The sequence below is a fragment of the Salvelinus sp. IW2-2015 genome, linkage group LG8, assembly GCF_002910315.2.
Source record: "Salvelinus sp. IW2-2015 linkage group LG8, ASM291031v2, whole genome shotgun sequence".
NCBI classification, from domain to species: domain Eukaryota; kingdom Metazoa; phylum Chordata; class Actinopteri; order Salmoniformes; family Salmonidae; genus Salvelinus; species Salvelinus sp. IW2-2015.
Genome location: NC_036848.1, coordinates 11,746,163 through 11,769,091, shown reverse-complemented (window position 1 = coordinate 11,769,091; position 22,929 = coordinate 11,746,163). Strand labels below are relative to the sequence as shown.

General features: G+C 43.0%; 1 protein-coding gene across 3 annotated transcripts; it reads left to right on the top strand.

Moving 5' to 3' along the window:
• The first annotated feature begins 798 nt into the window (after positions 1 to 798).
• LOC111967408 (nuclear factor NF-kappa-B p105 subunit) lies at positions 799 to 22,782 on the top strand. 3 transcript variants are annotated; one of them, XM_023992389.3, is made up of 24 exons: positions 799 to 1,120; positions 1,704 to 1,744; positions 2,048 to 2,123; positions 3,465 to 3,511; positions 3,661 to 3,759; positions 9,353 to 9,501; positions 10,842 to 11,005; positions 12,559 to 12,717; positions 13,674 to 13,778; positions 14,874 to 14,965; positions 15,080 to 15,218; positions 15,380 to 15,508; positions 15,715 to 15,813; positions 15,909 to 16,076; positions 16,232 to 16,373; positions 16,575 to 16,689; positions 16,803 to 17,004; positions 17,082 to 17,251; positions 17,466 to 17,568; positions 17,715 to 17,845; positions 18,079 to 18,148; positions 18,279 to 18,445; positions 21,040 to 21,178; positions 21,299 to 22,782. In XM_023992389.3, the coding sequence occupies exons 2-24, from the start codon at positions 1,709 to 1,711 to the stop codon at positions 21,376 to 21,378; spliced, it is 2,781 nt and encodes a 926-aa protein (XP_023848157.1). In that variant the 5' UTR covers positions 799 to 1,120; positions 1,704 to 1,708; the 3' UTR covers positions 21,379 to 22,782. The 3 variants fall into 3 exon arrangements, with proteins under 3 accessions (XP_023848157.1, XP_070300841.1, XP_023848156.1); XM_070444740.1 differs by having other exon boundaries at positions 1,684 to 1,744; XM_023992388.2 differs by lacking the exon at positions 799 to 1,120 and adding an exon at positions 1,223 to 1,608.
• The last annotated feature ends 147 nt before the right edge of the window (positions 22,783 to 22,929 follow it).

Genomic DNA, 22,929 nt, shown 5'->3' with positions numbered 1-22,929 from the left:
GTTGGTTCTCTCTTTCAGTGGTCAGGTTGGAGTCTCTTCTGCTCCTCTTCTGTTAATTGGCTTCAATGGTGTACATCCTCCTTTCTTCTCACCTTCTTCAAATTCTCCCCCAACATCACAAGGAAGCAATGATGCGCCATGTTAATCACACTGTATTACTGATGTACTAGTGGCACTCGTCACAAAATGTTTATATTCCATTTTTACTGTGTTAAAATTGAATTAAAAACTCTAAAAAATGTCACTGTAATATACAGTAAATGTATTTTTCCAATCTTGTAGCTGGCATAGTATGGGCATTGTATGGTTTATAAAGATACAATTTTGTTGAGGATAGATCAAACAAATGTAGTTATTTAACACTTTAAACAAAATTCTACACTCTCTTTAATGAAATACAAAGAAAAACGAAGAAAAACATCAAGCTCACCTAGATCTTGCTGTGAAACTGTGTGTGTGTGTGTGTGTGTGTACTGTGTTTGTACGTCATGACTGTAAACACATCTTGCTTTCACAATTGAACATTTGTTAAATAGCACCCCCGCTAGGCTACTGCAGCTTCTGCAGCCTTACTCTACACGGGATATCAAAGAAAGTTTTGATAAAGCGAGAAATGTTATAATTTTGATTATGGAAGATTGAATAAGTGTGCTTCAAACAGTTTGCTTGGAATGATTTGTTGCTATAGTCTTCATCTGTGCATGAAAGTGCATCCTACTCAGTTTCAGAAAACACGTGATACCCTAAAGTGTTGTGTATTCGCGCATCTAATTCAGGAGTAAAGTGAAGCGCAGATGGCTTAACTGCGATTTGAGAGTGTCGGTTTACTTGACCGCAGTGAAATTTCTAGTGGGGAAGTCAAGTGTCTGAACAACTGTATAAGTCGATGTCCTTTGTTGTTAGCTAGTACTGACATATTTCATGTTCGTTTATTGATGCAAACAAGTTGTGTGTAATGTGAACAATTTACTATAGATACCGTCAATGTTTGATTAGGTCAAATGAGTTCAGGTCGCAAGCATGGCGCAATAATGTGCAAAACTCGACTCAACTGATTGGATTGGGACTGCCATTGCCTTGGACTTTCATGTTGATGTAGGAATCGCATTTGTGACCTAAGGTAAGCATTGGCTACAATGTTTCAATTTAATGAGTAACTAATTTAGAAAGTTTATTGATAGTTAGCTTAACTACCGTTCGCTGGTATAACTTTGCTACCAAGTCAGTTAGGTAGTTAGCCTTGTCCACTTCCTCTTTATTAGCCAGTTAGCATGTATGCTAGCCAACTAAAATAGTTTAATCGACTAGCATGTATGCTAGCCACAATCAAACAATGAAGTAGCTAGCTAGTTAGCTAAGTAAAGCCAGTTTGCTCTTTATTTAGTCATTATGGGGCTATTGGAAAATGTACTTAAATTAGCCAAAGCAGCACCCTCTCTTATCTTGACACTTGTTTTAGTTAGCTATTAAACTTGAACTGGCTAGTTAGCTAAGTGGTTTATGCACAGAGCATTACCAGTAGCAAATCCAAATGTAACGAGAACTGTTTAATCAGGCCACATTTGAGATTGGGTCAGATGCAGGAAATCAATGACATCTTTAATTCCGGTAAGTCAGTTTGATATACCTGTATGTAATATCCATATGTGCACTATTGCTTTATAAGCCATGACTTTTCTCAAGGTCTTTGTCTTCTCTCTCAGACACCATGGCAGAAGAGGAGCCTTACCTACCTCACCAACCGGTAAACTAGGTGTTTCATGTCCACGCTATGTCGACACTGAATCTCTGTATTTGTCATATATGCATTGTAGGCTATATATTTTGTCACCGAGTTTTAAGCAGAAATAGATTTCCCTATAAACATACAGCCCATCAGAACAACAGCCCATATTTAAGGAGAGGTTAACACGGTGGCTAAAGATGTCTCTTCATCTGACATAGGTTTGCCAGTGTCTCTTTCATATATGTTAGTCATACCTTTCTACATTTGTCAGTGAAATTAGATTTCAATGTCCTTGTTCTCTCTTGTTGTCTTTTCTCGTAGTACAACTTTGACCTAGATCCACTATGGGATCCTCTGATTTACCCTCCCATGTCACACTCCAACTCACTCCGGACAGGTAAGAAGTCATGACCCCCTTTATAAACCCATTATGAGCTATATTGATTACCTGCACCCATCTGTCCCCTTCAGATATGCCCCATGGTTTAGGCCTTTATACCCAAATAGAGATGAAATAGGCCTAACTAAAGATGTCATTTAATGAATGCCAGTGGTAGCCTAAAATTGGAGAGTGCTTTCACTGTCGAGAGTAAGCTCTTCCTTGCCACCTCTGTTCTTTTATGGAAAAAGTTGTTTTTCTAAACTCAGTTTCATGATGTCACGATATTGCAGAGTTGTAATGTAGACATAAAGCATACTTCTCCTACTCTGTGCTTTCACTTCTCCTTTGGTCTCAAGAGGGCTGTTTTAAAACCAAGGTTTAAGTGAGACTAGTAGTGGATGTTTATGCAAGACTAGTGGTTGTGGGAATGGGCAAATAAGGTTCAAGGTACTGCTGCTGTACCTTTTTGAACTGCCCAGACATATGAAGCTGTGAAAGACCGTCAACTGTGAACAGCAAGATTCCTACAGTTGTTTTTGTGTTCAAAGCGACTTTGAGATTGTTTGTAATGAAAAGAGCTATATATAATGGCTATATAAAATACATCTATTTTATTACTACTTTCTTGGGGGATACCCATCTCTGTACCCAGAACTGGCATATTCAAGAGCAGTCTAGATGAATGGACATACCCGATAAGCTACTTCATTCATCTTACAAGTATGGATCAAGACATCTTGTGACAGACATCCATTCTTAGAGCTGAAGGAAAATGTCACATTTTAATGTCCGGATGAAGGTTGTCTGTTCTATAGAGATCTGAAGCCGAACATCATTTGGCAGATGAGGTTCTTGATTGAGGTTATGTCAGTGGGAGGATGTGGCTTAGGCAGCGGGCCCTGCATTAGGCAGGAAGGGGAAGAGGCTCGCTCAGCTAAGTTGTTTGAGGAGGAAGATGTTCTGAGACAGAGAGCAGAAGGTGTTTTGTTGACACGGAAGATAGCCCTGGCCCCCATTCCTAAAAGGTTCAAACCTTTTGTCAGTATTGCTTCTTATCTGACTTAAAATACTTCCTCTACCACAGCACCTAGGGAAAAGTAATATGTTTGTTTAGTAGAGGGAAGGTCCTGGAGAGCTAGGCTACTGGCTGTGCAGGGTTTTGTTCCAGCACCACTCTAACACCTGATTCTGCTAATCAATGTCCTCACTGGCAGCTCATTAGTTAGCAAAATCGGGTGTGTTAGAGCAGGGCTGGAACAAAAGCCTGTATGCACACCCAGTACAGAAGCTCTCTAGGAGGAGGGTTGGCCAGTCCTGCTGTAAAACTAACGTAAACCATTGTTTATTTGTTCTTAGTTACAGCAGATGGACCCTACCTCCAAATCATTGAACAGCCTAAACAGGTAACCCTTTTCTTCATTGTGCTCCTTCTCTGTTACACCATAGGCTACGTAAACAAGCTAGACTCAAAAATGGAATTTAATCACATTTCAAAGTGGTATTGAAAAGTGTTCAGTTGAGTGTCATTAAAGGTATTCTATGTCTATTCTAGCGGGGCTTCAGGTTTCGTTATGGCTGTGAGGGACCTTCTCACGGCGGGCTACCAGGGGCCTCTAGTGAGAAGAACAGAAAGTCCTATCCCAATATCAAGGTAAGTCCCACCAACATGTCCTTCCTTATGTCATCATTTCCTTCCTTTCTTCCTTCATGCTTTCCATCCTTCCTTCTTCCTTTCTTTCCTTAGTTATTTCCCTCCTCCGCTCCTTTACGTTCTTCGTTCTGTTCTCTCATTGCCTGCTGTCTGTCCTTCACTCCTTCCTTCCATCCTTTATTTTCATGTTTTCGATCCCCCTTTTACTCCCAAATTTCATGCTATCCAATTGGTAGTTAGTCTTGTCCCATCGCTGCAACTCCCTTACAGACTCGGGAGAGGCGAAGGTCGAGAGCCATGCGTCCTCCGAAACACGACCCCGCCAAGCCACACTGCTTCTTGACACAATACTCGCTCAACCCGGAAGCCAGCTGCACCAATATGTCGGAGGAAACACCATCCACCTGGCGACCGTGTCAGCGTGCATTGCGCCTGGCCCACCACAGGAGTTTCTAGACAACCCAGCTGGCCAATTGCGCGCTGCCTTATGGGCTCCCGGTCACGGCTGGCTGCGACAGCCAGGGATCGAACCAGGATCTGTAGTAACGTAGCTAGCACTGCGATGCAGTTCCTGCGCCACTCGGGAAGCCCCCTTCCTTTGATCCTCCAACTGAACAAGCTGAAGTAGGAATTCTGCTTGCGATTCCTAGGAATTTTCTGTCTCATGTGTTTGAGATTTAGTAGTTTTTTTCGTGTATAAGCGGAAAAAGTTATGATCAGTTCCGCTTGTATTTCAAACTAACATTTACAGGCCCACCCTGACAGAAATCCGTTCATGGCATGCAAATATATCCATTCTCTCACTCACACACCACAAATATTAATTTATCTTAGACAATTTGAACAATGTTCAGACTGAACTCTGGGAAATCCCCTCCGTTTGTGTCTCCACATATTTTCTTCAAATAGTAAGTCGCTCTGGATAAGAGCGTCTGCTAAATGACTTAAATGTAATGTAAATGTAGTAGGAGTAGGTGTTGTCACTTTCTCCAACCTCTCATTTGCGTAGAGTGCTTTTCTTTCAATACATTTGAACTTTTGTGACAGTAACACTCCAACTCCTAACTGAGCCTGCCAGCCAGTCAGCCAGCCAGTTAAGTCCTTATGTTTCAGTAATTTAGTCATTAAGTCCTTATGTTTCAGTAATTTAGTCATTAAGTCCTTATGAATGAACTAGCTGCACAGGCTAAGAGCCAATAACCCTGAGAGCACATTTTTGAAAATTAGGTGTTTGAAACCAGGTATATAAATCTGACCTGCCATTTACTTTGTTTCAAGCCTTTTGGGAATTTCCTCCTGTGTCATAGGGGTAATTACTAGGAACTGTTGAGTGGCGTCTCTGACAGGAAACAGTATTTTCAGCTCGCCCCCACGATCTCAGACAGACTCAGACATGAAACGACTGCCTCAGAGCGAAGAAAGTATTGTCTCTCAAACCTGTTATAGAGGTTGTGCAGGCACATGTAGCCCACTGTCTATGTTGTGCATCTGTACAAAGAAGACACACAGTACATTGATATGAGTTCTGTTTCTGTGCAACATATATGCTTCCCTATGTATTTATTTGGATGGTGAAGCTAAAGCTTTTAATATGACTCTATACTCTAGCCTTTGGGGTTGAGATCAAATGTTTCATATGAGGCGACAGTACAGAATGTTGAGTTTTCCACAAGTCAGTGCTTGCATCCATCCCTGGAGGGGCAATTTAATTTAATCTGCAAGACAAGGACAACACAATAGCATTCTCACTGCAGCCTCACTTTTCACCTTGTAAGATAACCCAAATAGGTAACCAAGGGAGGAGTTATATTCTAGAAAGCTGGATATGTATATGCTGTGGCTAAAGATGGGTTTGAGGAAAAATACATTTGAGCGCAAGAGCAGGCTAGAGAGCCTTTTCTAGGTAGACAACTTCAAAATGTGTTTTTCAGTCTCACCCTCTGGCTACTGCACCTAACGGCACTTGCTGTTTTAAGGAACTGGGTTGGTTTTGTATGTAGGCCAATTTTGTCTCGGGGAACCAGAAAGAGGCTAAGTGAAGGCCTAGTTCAGTGGCATTCGTCTACAGCAGGTTTCCCAAACTCGGTCCTGGGGCCCCCCGTGGTACACGTGTTGTTTTTGTCCCTAGCACTACACTGTTGATTCAAATAACCAACTCCTCATCAAACTTTCATTATTTGAATCAGCTCTGTAGTCCTAGGGCAAAAACCAAAATGTGCACATGGGGGGTTGGGGGGAGGGGGCCCAGGACTGAGATTGGGAAACCCTGCTTTACAGTGTAGTATTCATTTTGACAAGGAAGCATGTGTAAGATTTCAGTGGTTAGATGGCATACTTTTACCTCCCCCTGTGTCCATTACATGTGTTGATATCCATAACCTCATAGCATACATAAGTCACTCACAGAGTTAATCATTTATTTGATGCGTCATTGTTGCTGTATTGAATTAATGTCATCAGCCTTTGACAGATCAAGCATGTTGTTTACATTCTATTGTTAGATCTAGACTATCTATGTCGGCTTCCTTTTAGTCAAAACAGAACTCTTTGACATTGGTCTGTGTGTCATAGAAAGTGATTCAACTGCATGAAATGCATATCTGATCACTGAAGAGAAATACACATTCTCTTTCCTGTGAAGAATTGGTGACGGGTAAGCTCAGGGGTTTCCCGTGACGGGTAAACCGAGGAGTTTTGGATTGGCTGGGAATCTTTAGCTGAACTTGACCTTTTACCGTTGTTTGAAAATAGATCTGGTGCGTATGAAGAAGTGTGCAAAGACTGAGGTTCCCAACCTACCCTAACCCTGAGTGTCAACTTGAGCCATGTGGAACACTGTTTTCATCCGTCCTTTCCTTTGGTCGATTCATCACTCAGATATTGTTTACCATTTGGACTGGCATTTTCAACCATTTTGAATGCTTGTTGTGTGTGATTGTATGCGTGTGTTTTGTTTACGCAAGAGAGACTAATCTTCCCTGTAGAGAAAGGGTCTGAATAACCACATGAGACACACAACACAGTGACCATCACACTCCAGCTCCTAACTGAGCCTCACTCAGCCAGTCAAGTCCTTACCTTTACATTTCAGTAATTTAGTCATTATGAATGAACTAGCTGCACAGGCTAAGAGGCAATAACCCTGAGAGCACATTTTAGATGTTACTAAATTGTATTTCCTTACACAAAACACCACACTGCCATACTGTGTAAGCAGGAGAGCGCGTAGCAGTCTGGCTATAACCCAAATAGGTAACCAAGGGAGGAGTTGTATTCTAGTCCTTATATTCTAGAAAACCGTATATGTACACTATCGTTCAAAAGTTTGGGGTCACTTAGAAATGTCCTCGAATGATCAATTAGCCTTTTAAACACCAGTGTCAACGTCAACAGTGAAGAGGCGACTCCGGGATGCTGGCCTTCTAGGCAGAGTTGCAAAAAAAAAGCCATATCTTAGACTGGCCAATAAAAAGAAGATTAAGATGGGCAAAAGAACACAGACACTGGACTGAGGAACTCTGCCTAGAAGGCCAGCATCCCAGAGTTGCCTCTTCACTGTTGACGTTGAGACTGGTGTTTTGCGGGTTCTATTTAATGAGCTGCCAGTTGACGACTTGTGAGGCGTCTGTTTCTCAAACTAGACACTCTAATGTACTTGTCCTCTTGCTCAGTTGTGCACCGGGGCCTCCCACTCCTCTTTCTTTTCTGATTAGAGCCAGTTTGCGCTGTTCTGTGAAGGGAGTAGGACACCGCGTTGTACAAGATCTTCAGTTTCTTGGAAATTTCTTGCATGGAATAGCCTTAATTTCTCAGAACAAGAATAGACTGACGAGTTTCAGAAGAAAGTCCTTTGTTTCTGGCCATTTTGAGCCTGTAATCAAACCCACAAATGGTTATGCTCCAGATACTCAACTAGTCTAAAGAAGGCCAGTTTTATTGCTTCTTTATTCACTACAGCATTTTTCAGCTGTGCTAACATAATTGCAAAAGGTTTTTCTAATGATCAATTAGCCTTTTAAAATTATAAACTTGGATTAGCTAACAACGTGCCATTGGAACACAGGAGTGTTGGTTGCGGATAATGGGCCTATGTAGATATTCCATAAAAAATCTGCCGTTTCCAGCTACAATAGTCATTTACAACATTAACAATGTCTACACTGTATTTCTGATCAATTTGATGTTATTTTAATGGACAAAAAAAAAAATCTTTCAAAAACAGGGTAATTTCTAAGTGACCACAAACTTTTGAACAGTAGTGTATATGCTGTGGCTAAGGACAGGGTTGAGGAAAAAGACATTTGAGTTCAAGAGCAGGCTAGAGACTTTTCTAGGTAGGCCTAGGCAAATTCAAAATGTGTTCTTCAGGTTCACCCGCTGGCTACTGCGTCTAACAACATGTGCTGTTTCTAGGAACTGGGTTGGTTTTGTATGTAGGCCAATTTTGTCTCGGGGAATCAGAAAGAGGCGAAGTGAAGGCCTAGTTCAATGGCATTCGTCTACAGCAGGGTTCTCCAACAGGTAGAGCTACCAGTAGCTCGCAGCCCACCTACGAGTAGCTCGCCAATCAGTTCTGAAATGCATGCATTTTTTTCACGTGTTCCATCGCAAAATGTCAAACAAAGCTCACGCTATCATTGGCTACTATCCAATCAAAGCCACATTGACATTATCCCACCCCTGGTTAGCCACGGTTGGTTTAAAAAGCTGAACTTAACACAAAATCTGCCAATTAATTTCCGCAATATTGCCCCCCTCTGTCTGTTTTGTTGCGTGTTTGTCTACCACTCTGTATGTAGCCAGTTAGCGATGCTAATGATAACAGTCTTGTGGGTAGACAGACTTTCCCCAAAAACATTCTCAATTAAATGTTAATTCAGGATTATTTCTATCAATTGGGTGCTGATTGTTTTGCTAACTCTGTCATGACATGTGCTTCAGCAGTAGGCCTAACAGTATAAATATGGCTAGGCCAACACATTCCTTTCTTGCTAAATCTTAGTTTTTTTCCAGACCTCAAAAATAGTCTTCTGATGTAATTTAAGCATCGACATGGACTCAACATCAATTTTCGTTGTTTCTCTATGAATAATTGTAATATTGAGAGTAAAAAACGGAAAAAAATCCCGAACCACGAAATAAAAACTTAAGACAGAATATCGATTTTTGTGGGACCTTTCGTACCAAGTAATGTTTATTAACCATTTTACTGAGGGGTTTTCCGTGATGGGTATGCCGAGGCTTTTCGGATCGGATCGGATCTTTGGCTGAAAACTCGACCTTTCACTGTTGTTTAATAAAAAATAACTCTGGTCACTTATTTAAAAAGTGTGCAAAGACTGAGGTTCCCGACCTACCCTAACCCTGAGTGTCAAAATTTGAGCCATGTGGAACACTGTTTTTCATCCATCCTTTCCTTCATGTTTTCATTTGGTCGATTCATCAGTCGGATATTGTTTACCATTTGGACTGGCATTTTCAACCGTTTTTTCGATGCTTGTTGCGTGTATGTATGTATGAGTCACTATCAGTCTGGCTCCCGGAGCTGTAGTTCTATATCTGGTCTAAAAAGTGTTTGTCTCCCTCTTTGCAGATCTGTAACTACCAGGGGTTGGCACGTGTGGTGGTACAGCTGGTGACCAACTCTAAAGATGCCCACCTCCATGCCCACAGTCTGGTGGGCAAGCAGTGTGACAAGGGCATCTGCATCGCAGACCTACAGCCCAAAGACTCCAGCATCAGGTGCTTGTTTCCACCATTCTCTCTCTAGCTGACACGCACACATACCAGTTAGCTTACCGGTGCATTCAACAGGTTTTAATATGCTTACTTATTGACAACATTGCAGACATGTCAGGACTTCCTATAAGATGATTATAGGTCCTTCCTTTGAGATCCTATGTAGTGATGAGATTTCTGACTTAGGGTTTCCCCATCTAACCTGAACGTACGTCGTTGTGGTGTTTTATCTTGCATGTTTACTTAGCCCTTCCCACCCTGTATACAGGTTGAAATGGCATATTTTGTAATTGATAAGCGCCTAAATTAGAATGCAGTGGCTGTACAGTAACATGCTATACATGATGTCAGAGCTTTTGACTGACAGCCGTTATAAACTTGAACACCACGCGTGACAAGACGATGCCCCCGTCCCTCCCGCAAATTGGGCAACTTTTGCACATTTGTTGTCTGAGGGAAATGCTTTAAATCAAGAAAAGTTGTGCCATTTACAGTATCAACGTTTATAATTATGTTTGATCCACAGTTAGAAAGATGACATGCGTTATAGCCTGGGTTGTCCTGAAGAGAATGAGCCTATGTTTGTCTGATTGGGAACAAGCACTTGAATGCACAAATGACTCCTTTCTATGCGCACCAAAGTTGCAATGTTTTTGAAGTGCCTTTTGAAAGCCTAACACTGTAAGATCCTATTTTATAATTTAGCTAGCCATATTGGTAATATAATATGCTTTCAAATGATGCCCACCTGACCCAAATTGTGATTTTTATAATGGAATGTTTTTGGATTGCATAAACAACAACAGTAATTTTGTGATGGTGGGGACACGGCAGTGTTCCAAATAAAAAAACTACAAGTGTGCTCGCTTCAGTTCCTCAATGGCAACGCTAGGAGAGCAAAAAAAGAAAGGGAAAAAAGCACCTTTATAGTTGAAGGCTCTTTCCTTGAGTCATAAAAGTGCTTAGAAATGACCTGGGAACTGTGCACAGTTTGGAGAGGTGTGTGACCACTTGGAGACACCAGTTGGACCTCTCACTCAAATCCTTGTCATCATTGACAAATGCTGTAAAAGTACAGTAAATGTAAAATGCACATAAAATCAACAGTGTAATGTTTGGATTCAGTCTTGTCAGGCGAACTGTTGTGTCCTCACCTTTTGGTGTAATATTTTCCCCATAATCTCCAAATTGTTCTCTTTCAATTGCTTCCATTGTCATGAATATGCTTTTCATAGTTCTTCTATCAGAAACATTTCAATTTGGCCGTATCCATATAGGCCAATTTCCACAAGCGTAAGGGTTTAAAAACGTACCACATATAAATCAATAACTCCATGTGACAGTTTCCCCAACTTGGGCATCCTCCACGTGACCAAGAAGAACGTGAGTAAGACACTGGAGGACCGTATGTCTGAGGCCTACAGGATGGGCTACAACTGTGGTATCGTCATCCATCCCGAGATGGACGCCTTCCAGGGAGAGTTCCGCATCCCCCGAGAGCTCACTGGTCAGTCACCTTTAAGACAATGGACTGAATGACTATATTTCTGCAGAGCACAAAGAATATTTTTTGTTTTGCATACAGTGCTTTCAGAAAGTATTCACACCCCTTGACTTTTTTACATTTAGTTGTGTGACAGCCTGAAAATAACATTTATTAAATTGGGATTTTTGTGTCACTGATCTACACATAATACCCTATAATGTCAAAGTGGAATTGTGATTTTAGAAATGTTTACAAATTAATTCAAAATGAAAATCTGTAATGTCTTGAGGTAAAAGTATATAACCTCTTTGTTATGGCAAGCCTAAAATAGTTGCTTAACAAATCACATAATAAGTTGCATGTACTCACTCTGTGTGCAATAATAGTGGTTAACGGGATTTTTTTTATGACTTCCCCATCTCTGTACCCCACACATACAATTATCTGTAAGGTCCCTCAGTCGAGTAGTGAATTTCAAGCACAGATTCAACCACAAAGACCAGGGAAGTTTTCCAATGCCTCACAAAGAAGGGCACATTTGTTTAAAAAAATAAAAAAAAGCAGACACTGAATATCCATTTGCGCATGGTGAAGCTGTTAATTAGGCTTTGGATGGTGTAGCAATACATCTAGCCACTACAAAGATACAGGCGCCCTTCCTAACTCAGTTGCTGGAGAGGAAGGAAACCGTTCAGCGATTTCACTGAGGCCAATGGTGACTTTAAAAGGTTTACAGGCTGTGATAGGAGAGAACTGAGGATGGATCACCAACATTGTAGTTACTCCAAAATAGTAACCTAAATTACAGTGAAAAGAAGGAAGCCTATACAGAATAAAACAAATATTCCAAAACATGCATCCTGTTTGTAACAAGGCACTAAAGTAATACTGTAAAAAGAATTGGCAAAGGAATTCACTTTTTGTCCTGAATACAAAGTGTTATATTTTGGGCAAATACAACACATCAATGAATACCACTCTTCATATTTCTAAACATGGTGGTGGCTGCATCATGCTATGGGTATGCTTGTCGTCGGCAAGGACTGGGGAGTTTTTCAATAACCCTAAAACACAAAGCCAAATCTACAGTTACTTACCAAGACGACATTGAATGTTCACAGTTTTGACATATCTGTTTGAAGATCTATGGCAATACCTGAAAATGTCTGTCTAGCAATGATCAACAAACAACTTGACAGAGCTTGAAGAATTTAAAAAAGAATAATAGGCAAATGTTGCACAATCCAGGTGTGGAAAGCTTTTCGAGACTTATCCAAAAAGACTCTGCTGTAATCACTTCCAACGGTGTTTCTAACCTGTATTGACCTGGTGGTGTGAATACTTATCTAATCGAGATATCTTAGTGTTTATTTTTTTTTATTTAAATTTTTATAAATAAATCCTTCCACTTTGACATTACAGAGTATTTTGTGTACATTGTTGGCATCCATTTTAACCCTACTTTGTAACATTTTGTTTTAGAAAAAGTCAAGGGGTGTGAATACTTACTGAAGGAACTGTATGTGAATTTATGCATTGCCTGCTTCATTCAACCTTTGTGTGTGTGTGTTCAGATCACCAGAGAAACCTGATCAGCAGCGCAGCGTCCTACCAGGCTAAAGAGATGGATCTGAGTGTGGTGCGCCTCATGTTCACAGCCTTCCTCCCAGACAGTGACGGGGGCTTCTCCCGTAGACTGGACCCCGTCATATCAGACCCCATCTTCGACAGCAGTAAGTCACTAACAGCCACATAGTCACTTAGTGACAATTCCACCAAATGTTTCTAACATTTGCATATGCAACTCAATTCTCCCATTGACATCAATGCATGATTAATGCAAAAGTCTGGCTAAAGTGGTTTGATCTCAAGTTAGGATTCGGCCATTTGTGCTGCGCTTTCCAGTGCACTCTGACCCCAACATAACAATGACTAGCTAGCTAACTATCTAGCTAAAACAGTCTTTAGCCATGACCCAATAAGAACTCTCTGTGGTCCACCATTGTTTATTCTTTACATTACATTACCAGTGAAGGGTGGTCCATTACCCTTTTCTAAGTCCATCTTATGACAAAGGTCCCTCACCTCACCATAGAAACACACCATATCAGGCTACATGCAACCCAGTAGCTATAAGACTATGAAACTCCGGAAGGGACTATTGTTTGAACAAATGAATTTAACCGCTCTCGTGCCTTTATGCAGTGTATCACTGAATTCACGTTTTTATTCAGAGTTATACAGATGTATTGAAATTAAACCATATCTGTGTGCCCTGGTTTCATTTGCGTAGCTCTGTGCGTGTATCTTCCTCCACATCACATTTGTCACTCGGCTTCCTCTCCTAGGCTGAAACTAGGCATCCACTTTTCATTTTGATGCCAGCCCTTTACTGCGTGAAAGCATCCACACAGTTAGTGTATGTCAAGTCTTTTCTTCTTCACATTCAGGGTGTCTGGGGTTTTTTGAAATTAGAAAAGAAACAAGCAAAATGGTGGTTTGAAATTTGATAACGAAGGGCATTTTCAAGGATTTGCAAGGCATCCAATAGGGATTATGCACCACAAAGAATACTGTTTTTTTAGTTGCCTATTAGCTGTCAATAAATATAACTAATTCTGCTTGCACTAAACAGAAGATCTGAGTTGACCCTTTTGACCATCTCTCTATTCCCCTGTTCTGTCTGCAGAAGCTCCAAATGCGTCCAACCTGAAGATAGTGCGGATGGACCGAACAGCTGGCTGTGTGACAGGAGGAGAGGAGGTCTACCTGCTCTGTGACAAGGTTCAGAAAGGTACCCTAGTTCCTTTTTCACACTCCACAGCTGAGTCAACCTTGAGCCGAGCTGTACTGCGCTGGCATGGTTACGCATCCACCACAGTTGCTGGAAAGGAAAATATCTGAGCCGGTACCGTTTGGGTCAGCACGATAGTGTGAAACAGGTGTAAGATGCAGGCGCCATGGTTGTGCCATCTATTCTCCCAAGACAACTTTATCATGAAGATCTAACTGTCAACGTGTTGTCTGAAGCGTTATCTAGCTGGCTCTTAACATCAACCCGGTACATGTCTCTATGTGACATCATCATTCATCACACTGTACTACTCATGAAGGAAGTCCTCCGGCCTGCTTTTCCAACCTCAGGGAATTCCCCATCTGTTATGCAAATGTGGGAAGAGGAAGAGAGTTGTAGTGGCCTGTTGTCCTTCTCGCTATGTTTTCTTTAAAATATTCTGCATTGGTCGGTTGGCAGAACGTCAACAACCCTGGAATGAAAGATCCTCTCTTGGAACAGAAGTTCACGTCTCTGTTGGGCTCTGCCGTTTGACTTCCAAACAAAGAGCCTCATCTCCAGTAATTCTACCTCACTGTGTATCATGCTTATCAGACTCAATCAGGGATATCCTATTCCTGTCCTTCAGGCTTTTCTTCTAGCCCAGCACTAACACACTTGATTCAAACAATCCATACTGAAGACCACGATTTTCAATGATTCTTTGAAATAGGTGTATTGGGTTGGAACAGATGCCTGCACACACAGTAGCTTTCCTAAGACCGGAGTTTCCTTGTCGAGGAAGTGTACAGTGCAGTCAAAACATTTCTCTGAGATATTCAAATACTTCTGTCTGGAGATGTGGGGCACCATTTCCTGGTTTCTTTGGAAAGACGTTGACATTTCCTTTTGGTTCCATGACCGATGACACGTGAAAGATACCCTGCAACACTTGAAGGCTTTATGCACATACTTGTTGGTTTGGATAATAAAGACGTGTTTTTTTTTCTAGTGAACTTGTATTATCCTCCAATATCTTTCACATGGTCAGTTTATTACTTTACTCCTAGTTTGAAGGTGGAGTTGTGAGAGTGTATCTTTCCCCTGTCGCAACAGATGACATCCAGGTGCGCTTCTATGAGGATGACGAGACGGGGCTGACATGGGAGGCCTTTGGGGACTTCTCCCCCACCGATGTCCACCGACAGGTCAGTGACACATAAGTTGCCAATGAAGTCCATTTCCTCTCCTGTATTTTACATTTCCTCCCCTGTACTATAACCTAACCATGAGTAAAATCTCCACCCCTTCCCCCTCCACAGTTTGCCATTGTTTTCAAGACCCCCAAATACAGAGACCTGAACCTCCAGAAACCCACCTCGGTGTTTGTGCAGCTGAAGCGTAAATCGGACAATGAGACGAGCGAGCCCAAGCCCTTCACCTACCACCCGCAGATCATAGGTGAGCCGGTCTGAAACACTCCCAGACCTGTTCCTGTAGACCCCTTGTGCATGCTGTACTCCATCCCAACCCACTGTAGTTTGTGCTATTCTTCAAATTGAACATAACCCATTATTCTGTCAAGTCAATCCGCTCGTCTTGCCCCTGGTCTTCATGCTCAGATAAGGAAGAGGTTCAGAGGAAGAGACAGAAGACCCTGCCTAACTTCCAGGACTACAGCGGCCACGGTGGAGCAGGGGGCCTGTACCGGGGACCAGGGGGGGGTGGTCCCGCTACAGGGGGAGGAGGAGGTACAACAAACATGTTTCTTATAAGTCATACATTTTTACAAAACTGAATAAATGTAATGAAATGTGATTTTAAGGTGAACGAGACAAGCCATGTCAAGATCAAATGGGTAATGTCTCATAAAAGTCCTAAACACAAGATGAAGTACCATTTTCAAAAGCTTTATTGTCTATTTAGGTTAAAATAACAACTTTTGATTATATTTTAGGTTTCTTCCAGGGCTATTCCACCTACAATAATTACGGCACCAGCTACAGCTCTGGCTTTTCACCTGGCATGAGTGGTGGCGGGGCGGGAATTAAACATGGTGAGTGTGTCTGTCTGTTTTCCAGGGTTTTGAGATCAATTCCGTTTCAGTTCAGGATAGGAATGAAGCTCAACCCATGTTCCCTCTCAACACAGCTCCACAGGGCAGAGCGGAGGACAGTGGTGATGACAGCGACATGGATGATGACCCGGCCTCAGGGGCCGTGGTGGGGGTCCGAGCCAAGTCAGAGGACGCCTCTGCTGGGGAGACGAGTGAGGAGAGAGGGGCCGGTGTGGAGCTAGGACCAGGGGACAGGACTGGAGGTGAGGTCAACCGAGACATTTGTAAAGTGATTAGCCAGAGTGAGTCAGTGCCTCAGGGAGCAGACCACTGCAGGGTGTCTGTGTGTGACAGTGTGTGTTGGAAGCCAGGGTGTTGTGTATCCAGTCAATGACAGTGTTTTTATATTTGTGTACAGAGTGTGTGCTGGAGGCCAGGCTGGTGGATGTTGCTGAGAGGCAGGCTGAAGCCCTCTTCCAGTACGCCGTCACTGGTGACGTCAGCTACCTGCTGGCTCCACAGCGCCAGCTCATGACTGCTCAGGACGAGAACGGTGACACGTACGTCCCCTCTCCATCACTTCAGACCTCATTTGAATGGAAATACAACCGTCCCTGCATTTTTCAAACTTTTCTATCTGCATTCATTTGCCTCCATTTTGTGTCCATCTGCATTGATGCCGATAGGTTAAATAGCCCTGAAATGTGGCATAATTTCTGCAGTAGCACATGCCAATCTGTGCCTGTCCTCTGTTTCTCCAGTGGTCTCCATCTGGGAGTGATCCACAGCCAGACAGACGCAGTCAGGAGTCTAGCCCAGGTGCTCTCTGCCCTGCCTGGAGAGGAGGTCCTCAACATGAGGAACAACCTCTACCAGGTAACAAACACACACAGACAAGAATTTGTCCTTGCCTAGTTAAATAAAGGTAAAATAAAAAAAGAATTCTGAGGTAGTAAAATCAGAACCCCATATTTGTCCCTCTATACCAGACTCCTTTGCACCTAGCGGTGATAACACAGCAGAAGGCGGTAGCTGAGGCCCTCTTATTGGCTGGGGCTGATGTCACTCTGTCTGATCGCCACGGAAACACAGCTCTTCACCTGGCCGCCCAGCAGAAGGAGGGAGGTATGTTGGGATTTCTACTGAAACGCAGAGAGATGGTGGAACTAGTGGACCTCCCCAACGCAGCAGGTACAACACAGACACACACACACACACAGTACATTGTGAAGAGTCCACTGGAGTATGACAGTGATTTTATCCTCCAGGACTGTGCTCCCTCCACCTGGCTGTGCTGGCCAACAGCCTGTGTTCCCTCAGGGACCTCCTGGTGAGCGGGGGCAGTGTGGAGGTCCAGGAGAGGAGCTGCGGCCGCACGGCGCTCCATCTGGCCACTGAGCTGGACAACGTCTCCCTGGCAGGCTGCCTGCTACTGGAGGTATATATTGTAGAAGCCTTGCCTACATCCATACCTACCACCCTGCAACGTTCTGCTGGCATCTTGAGACTAAGCAGAGTTGGGGCTGGTCAATACCTGGATGGGAGACCTAGAGTATGTTTAGTATAGTCAAACTAACACAACCCAAGTAGCCCTTTCCCTGTGAGGGTTGTGGGCGTAAGATGTGTGTGTTGACAGTGTTCTTTCTCCCTAGGGGGATGCTAATGTGGACTGCTGCACCTACAACGGTTCCAGCCCTCTCCATACAGCCACAGGGCGGGGCTCTGTCAAGCTGACCGCTCTCCTCATGGCTGCAGGTGGGACTACGTTTCTTCAAACTGTCCCCTTTGTGCAAATGTCTCAATTTGATGACCGTCTTGATGTTTGCTCTGTAACGGCCCCTTTTTATAATATAGTCCTAGCTCAAAGACAGAAATTACTTTATCAATCTTTTCATGTCTAGGTGCCGATCCTCACAAAGAAAACTTTGAGCCCCTCTTCTTCAGAGAGCATGACTGCTGTGTGGATGAGGAAGAGGAGGATGAAGGCTACATCCCAGGGACAACTCCGCTCAACATGGCTGCCACTCCTGAGGTGGGTTCCGTGTGTTTGTCGTTAACCTCAATGTTCTTCTATGGTCACATATCACTCAGCTGACTAATATTGCTACAGTCCTTTCTCACACTTACATTTTTTTACTATGAAAGTAATTTTATGACTGTTCGAAACTACTGGTGTGTGAATTCAAGAGTTGAAAGCATTTTTGAGAATTTACCTTTGATCAACTGGAACGTTCGCTAAATATTCTCTCTTCCTTGTACTTCTAGGTGTTGGAAATCCTGAATGGAAAAGAGTACAAGCCAGAGAGCAACACCTCCGTCTTCGTCCCCCCTCAAGGTTGGCTCACACACTTCAGTTTAAACAAGCCCCTTCATTGTAATCTCTACAGCTTAAGCCATGGGGTTCTCCTGCTGTCTCATCTTGTTTCTTGTCCACTGTGGAGTACAACGATGTCATATTTCTGTAGGTGACATGCAGAGCCTGGGCTCAGACACAAAGCGGACACTATGCCAGGCCCTGGAGTGCCCGGAGGGTGGCTGGGAGAGCCTGGCACACATACTGGGCTTGGGCATCCTCAACAGCGCCTTCAGACTCAGCTCCTCCCCCGCAAGCACGCTGCTGGACAGCTACGAGGTACACACACACACTATCCCAACCTAAAGCAAAGACATGAGGGGGAAATATAGGGCTTGTGAGTCACACAGCCATTGTAAGATTGAAATTTCACTTTCATAGTCTGTCCTCTTTCTTGGTCAGATTTCTCCCACCTTAAATTAAAATCAGAACAGAAAGTGAATGAATATGTTCTCATGGAAACTTGGGGACTTTTTTTTTTCAACACTTCGATTGAATTTTGACTCAATTGTTGAATGATGCCGTGCGTCAGGGCCCCCACCGAGCCAGGGGACTGGGTGATCTCGCTCTCCGGGGCCGGCGTGATCTTTAATCCGGTCAACACTTAAGGCCGCGGGGCCGGACGGTATTCCAGGACGCGTTCTCAGTGCATGCGCATAACAGCTGGCAGGCATATTCACAGTCATGTCCTACCTCTCCTTGACCCAGCCTTTATTCCCCACGTCAGGAGACCTCAATTCCATTCCACACTGCCCTCGCCCACCTAAATAAGAGGAATACCTATGTGGAATTGCTTTTCATACACTACAGTTCAGCATTCAACACCATAGTCCCATCCAAGCTCATCACCAAGCTTAGAACCCTGGGACTGAGCACCTTCCTCTGCAACTGGATCCTGGACTTCCTTTTATTTTTATTTATGTCACCTTTATTTAACCAGGTAGGCCAGTTGAGAACAAGTTCTCATTTACAACTGCGACCTGGCCAAGATAAAGCAAAGCAGTGCGACAAAAACAATAACACCGAGTTACACACAAACAAACATACAGTCAATAACACAATAGAAAAATCTATGTACAGTATGTGCAAATGTAGAAGAGTAGAGAGGTAAGGCAATTCCACAAAATAAATTGGCCTTACAATTTAGCATTAACACTGGAGTGATAGATGTGCAAGTAGAGATACTGGGGTGCAAAAGAGCAAGAGGGTAAGTAATAATATGGGGATGAGGTAGTTGGGTGTGCTATTTACAGATTGGCTGTGTACAGGTAAGCTGCTCTGACAGCTGATGCTTAAAGTTAGAGAGGGAGATATAAGACTCCAGCTTCAGTGATTTTTGCAATTCGTTCCAGTCATTGGCAGCAGAGACCTGGAAGGAAAGGCAATAGAAAGTGTTGACTTTGGGGATGACCAGTGAAATATACCTGCTGGAGCGCATGCTATGGGTGGGTGTTGCTATGGTGACCAGTGAGCTGAGATAAGGCAGGGCCTTACCTAGCAAAGACTTATAGATGACCTGGAGCCAGTGGGTTTGGTGACGAATATGTAGTGAGGGCCAGCCAACAAGAGCATACAGGTCGCAGTGGTGGGTAGTATATGGGGCTTTGGTGACAAAACGGATGGCACTGTGATAGACTACATCCAGTTTGCTGAGTAGAGTGTTGGAGGCTATTTTGTAAATGACATCGCCAAAGTCAAGGATCGGTAGGATAGTCAGTTTTACGAGGGTATGTTTGGCAGCATGAGTGAAGGATGCTTTGTTGCGAAATGGGAAGCCGATTCTAGATGTAATTTTGGGTTGAAGATACTTAATGTGAGTCTGGAAGGAGAGTTTACAGTCTAACCAGACACCTAGGTATTTGTAATTGTCCACATATTCTAAGTCAGAACCGTCCAGAGTAGTGATGCTAGTCGGGCGGTCGGGTGCAGGCAGCAATCGGTTGAAGAGCATGCACTTAGTTTTACTAGCATTTAAAACCACCACCCTTGCGGGTGGTGAGGGTAGGCAACATCACCTCTGCCACGCTGACCCTCAACATGGGGGCCCCACAGGGGTGGTGCTTAGTCCCCTCCTGTACTCCCTGTTCATCCACGACTGGGTGACCACGCACAACTCCAACTCTATCATCAAGTTTGCTGATGACACGACGGTGGTAGGTCTGATCACCGGCGACGATGAGACAGCCTACAGGGAGGAGGTCAGTGATCTGTGGGGCCAGGACAACAACCTCTCCCTCAACGCCAGCCATCCAAGCCATAATGTTCTCTCTGCTTCTGCACGGCAAGCGGTACCGGTGCATGAAGTCTGACACCAACAGGCTCCTGAACAGCTTCTATCCCCAAGCCATAAAACTGCTACATAGTCCATGTAGCCACTTTTAACTATCTGAGTTGACCCTTTTATTTACATTTTTGCACTGTCTTTATACAAACTCACAGGACTACACTCACAGGACTCTACACACTCACAGGACTCTACACACTCACGCACACTGACACACCAACACATGCACACTCTCCATTTTCTCACACACATAACATGTACACACATTTATACTGACTCTTCACACGCTCACAATCATAATTTACACTGCTGTTAATCTGTTTATCATATATCCTGATGCCTAGTCACCTTACCCCTATACATATCTACCTCTATCTATCTATATGTGTATTTCATTGGTGTTGGAACTGGCCCTGTATATAGCTTGCTTACTTTCTTGCTCTCTATTTCTCGTTTGTTCTACTTTATTTTATAGTACTACTGATATGGATTACTCCATTGTTGGGATAAGCTCTTGCAAGAAAGGTATTTAACTGTAGTTGTGCACGTGACAACTTGACACGTTACACTTCTATGCCACCGTCTGTAGGTGTCTGGAGGAAAGGTCAAGGACCTTTTGGAGGGACTCAGGACTGTAGGGAACTGCTCTGCTTTGACAGTACTGGAGGGGGCACTGTGTGAAACAGAACAGGCTCCACCAGCTACCCAAAGCACCACAAAACTCTTAGGTAAGCTCAAAAACAACAGCTATTATACCTTATGTGATTTCAATAGAATAATCTTGGATAAGAAGTCCTCTGCTCTTAATCCCCCTTATCTCTCTCTCTTTGTGTTGCTGGGTGTCTCAGAACGTGTGTGTGATCTGAAGCTGGACGGATGGGAGGACAGCGGAGTGTGTGACAGTGGGGTGGAGCTCTCCACAGCGTGACCGCCAGATTGGTCCATTACATATCATGGCCCTGCCCATGTCAGGATTTCATGAAGCTTCTGCTTCCTGTAAGCAGGCTATAGACAATTTCCCTCTGAAAGGGACGAATCCTACAAGCACACCTCACACATCATGCTAAATATCCTCACTTTTCTATTTGGCCCAGTAACGTTTTGAAAGTGGTTTTGTATACGTAAATATAATATGCAGGTTATGTTTGGATAATGTTTGCATAAGAAGTAATCTATTTGAAATGTGATGTTTGTATAAACATCATGAATGGGTTTTATTTGGGGAAAAGGGGTTTCCAAGGTAACAGCATGTAGTATAAATCCTTGAAACTAATAATTTATGAAAAATTAATTGACAATTATTAGATTAAAATATGATCTGATATTTTCTCCTCCCACTACAGTTACTTTAGTCATAGTCAAACAAGCAGCCAATTCTAATAACACATTTTTTTGAATGACCCTCCGGACTTTGGCAAAGACCGTCTGGCCCCGGGGCAAAATTATTTATAGGGCAAGGACCCCATACAGAATGGATTTTAACTGTAAGCCGCTTTGGATAAAAGCTGATAAATTATATGAAATTAAAATTGCCCCCATATACAGCAGTAGTATGCTGCCAAAAGGATAGCTCATTGTTATGAATCTCCCACTCATAAAAAGTGATTCCGTAGCTGTGGAAATATCACGTGGATATGCTAAACATGGATAGAATGGTTTGTATTGGAACCAAGCAACCATTAACACCTCCCTCCTGCAATGTTTTTGTATCGTGTACAACGTCAAATTGAATTTCCTATGGAAGTGGTGCTACCAGTCATTTATAAGTATAATGGATTATCCTCCACTATGCATGTCTGTTAGAGCACAATCCTCATCCTGGACTACAGTACAGAAACCACTTTTGGATAGCTTTTAGTTCCTTTCTGTGTAGACATGCTTTTCATCATACCAGAATTTTAAACTGAGGTTTTCTCCATTTGTATTGAGTTGGGGGGGGGTAAACTCAGTTTTGGAAGCCATTTGTTTCTGGTTTTGTAGGTCCATTTCTTTGATCGCATAATCAGGTTGAGTTCTGCGTGAAGATGTTGGAGAACGGTGCCTTATTTTGTAATGAAGTATTCAGCATCCCCAGTGATATTTCATGTTAACAGCAGATTGAAAGGCATTTGTTTCATACAAGTTTGAAGCCATTCCAACATCAGCCTGATAACACTGGCATTTTTAGACATTAAAATGTGTATCTGTCCCATGCCGAAGTTTGGATTGGCACTGCATCACTGTGTGGGGCTTCAATATTTATACCTGTACCATGTAAAACAGCTTTGTACAGTCAATTTTTGCTTTTAATGGGTTTCATTGTAATACTTTTTTAATAAAATTGTTAATGGTGTGCAATTTGTCCCATATTTTAGTAGCTACATATTGGGTGAGGTAGTTAGGACACAGACCTGAAAAAAAAATATCCACAACACAGGTTGGGGAAACATGGCAAGCATCTGTCACTCTGGATAAAGTGTACTTAATGTAAATGTCAAAT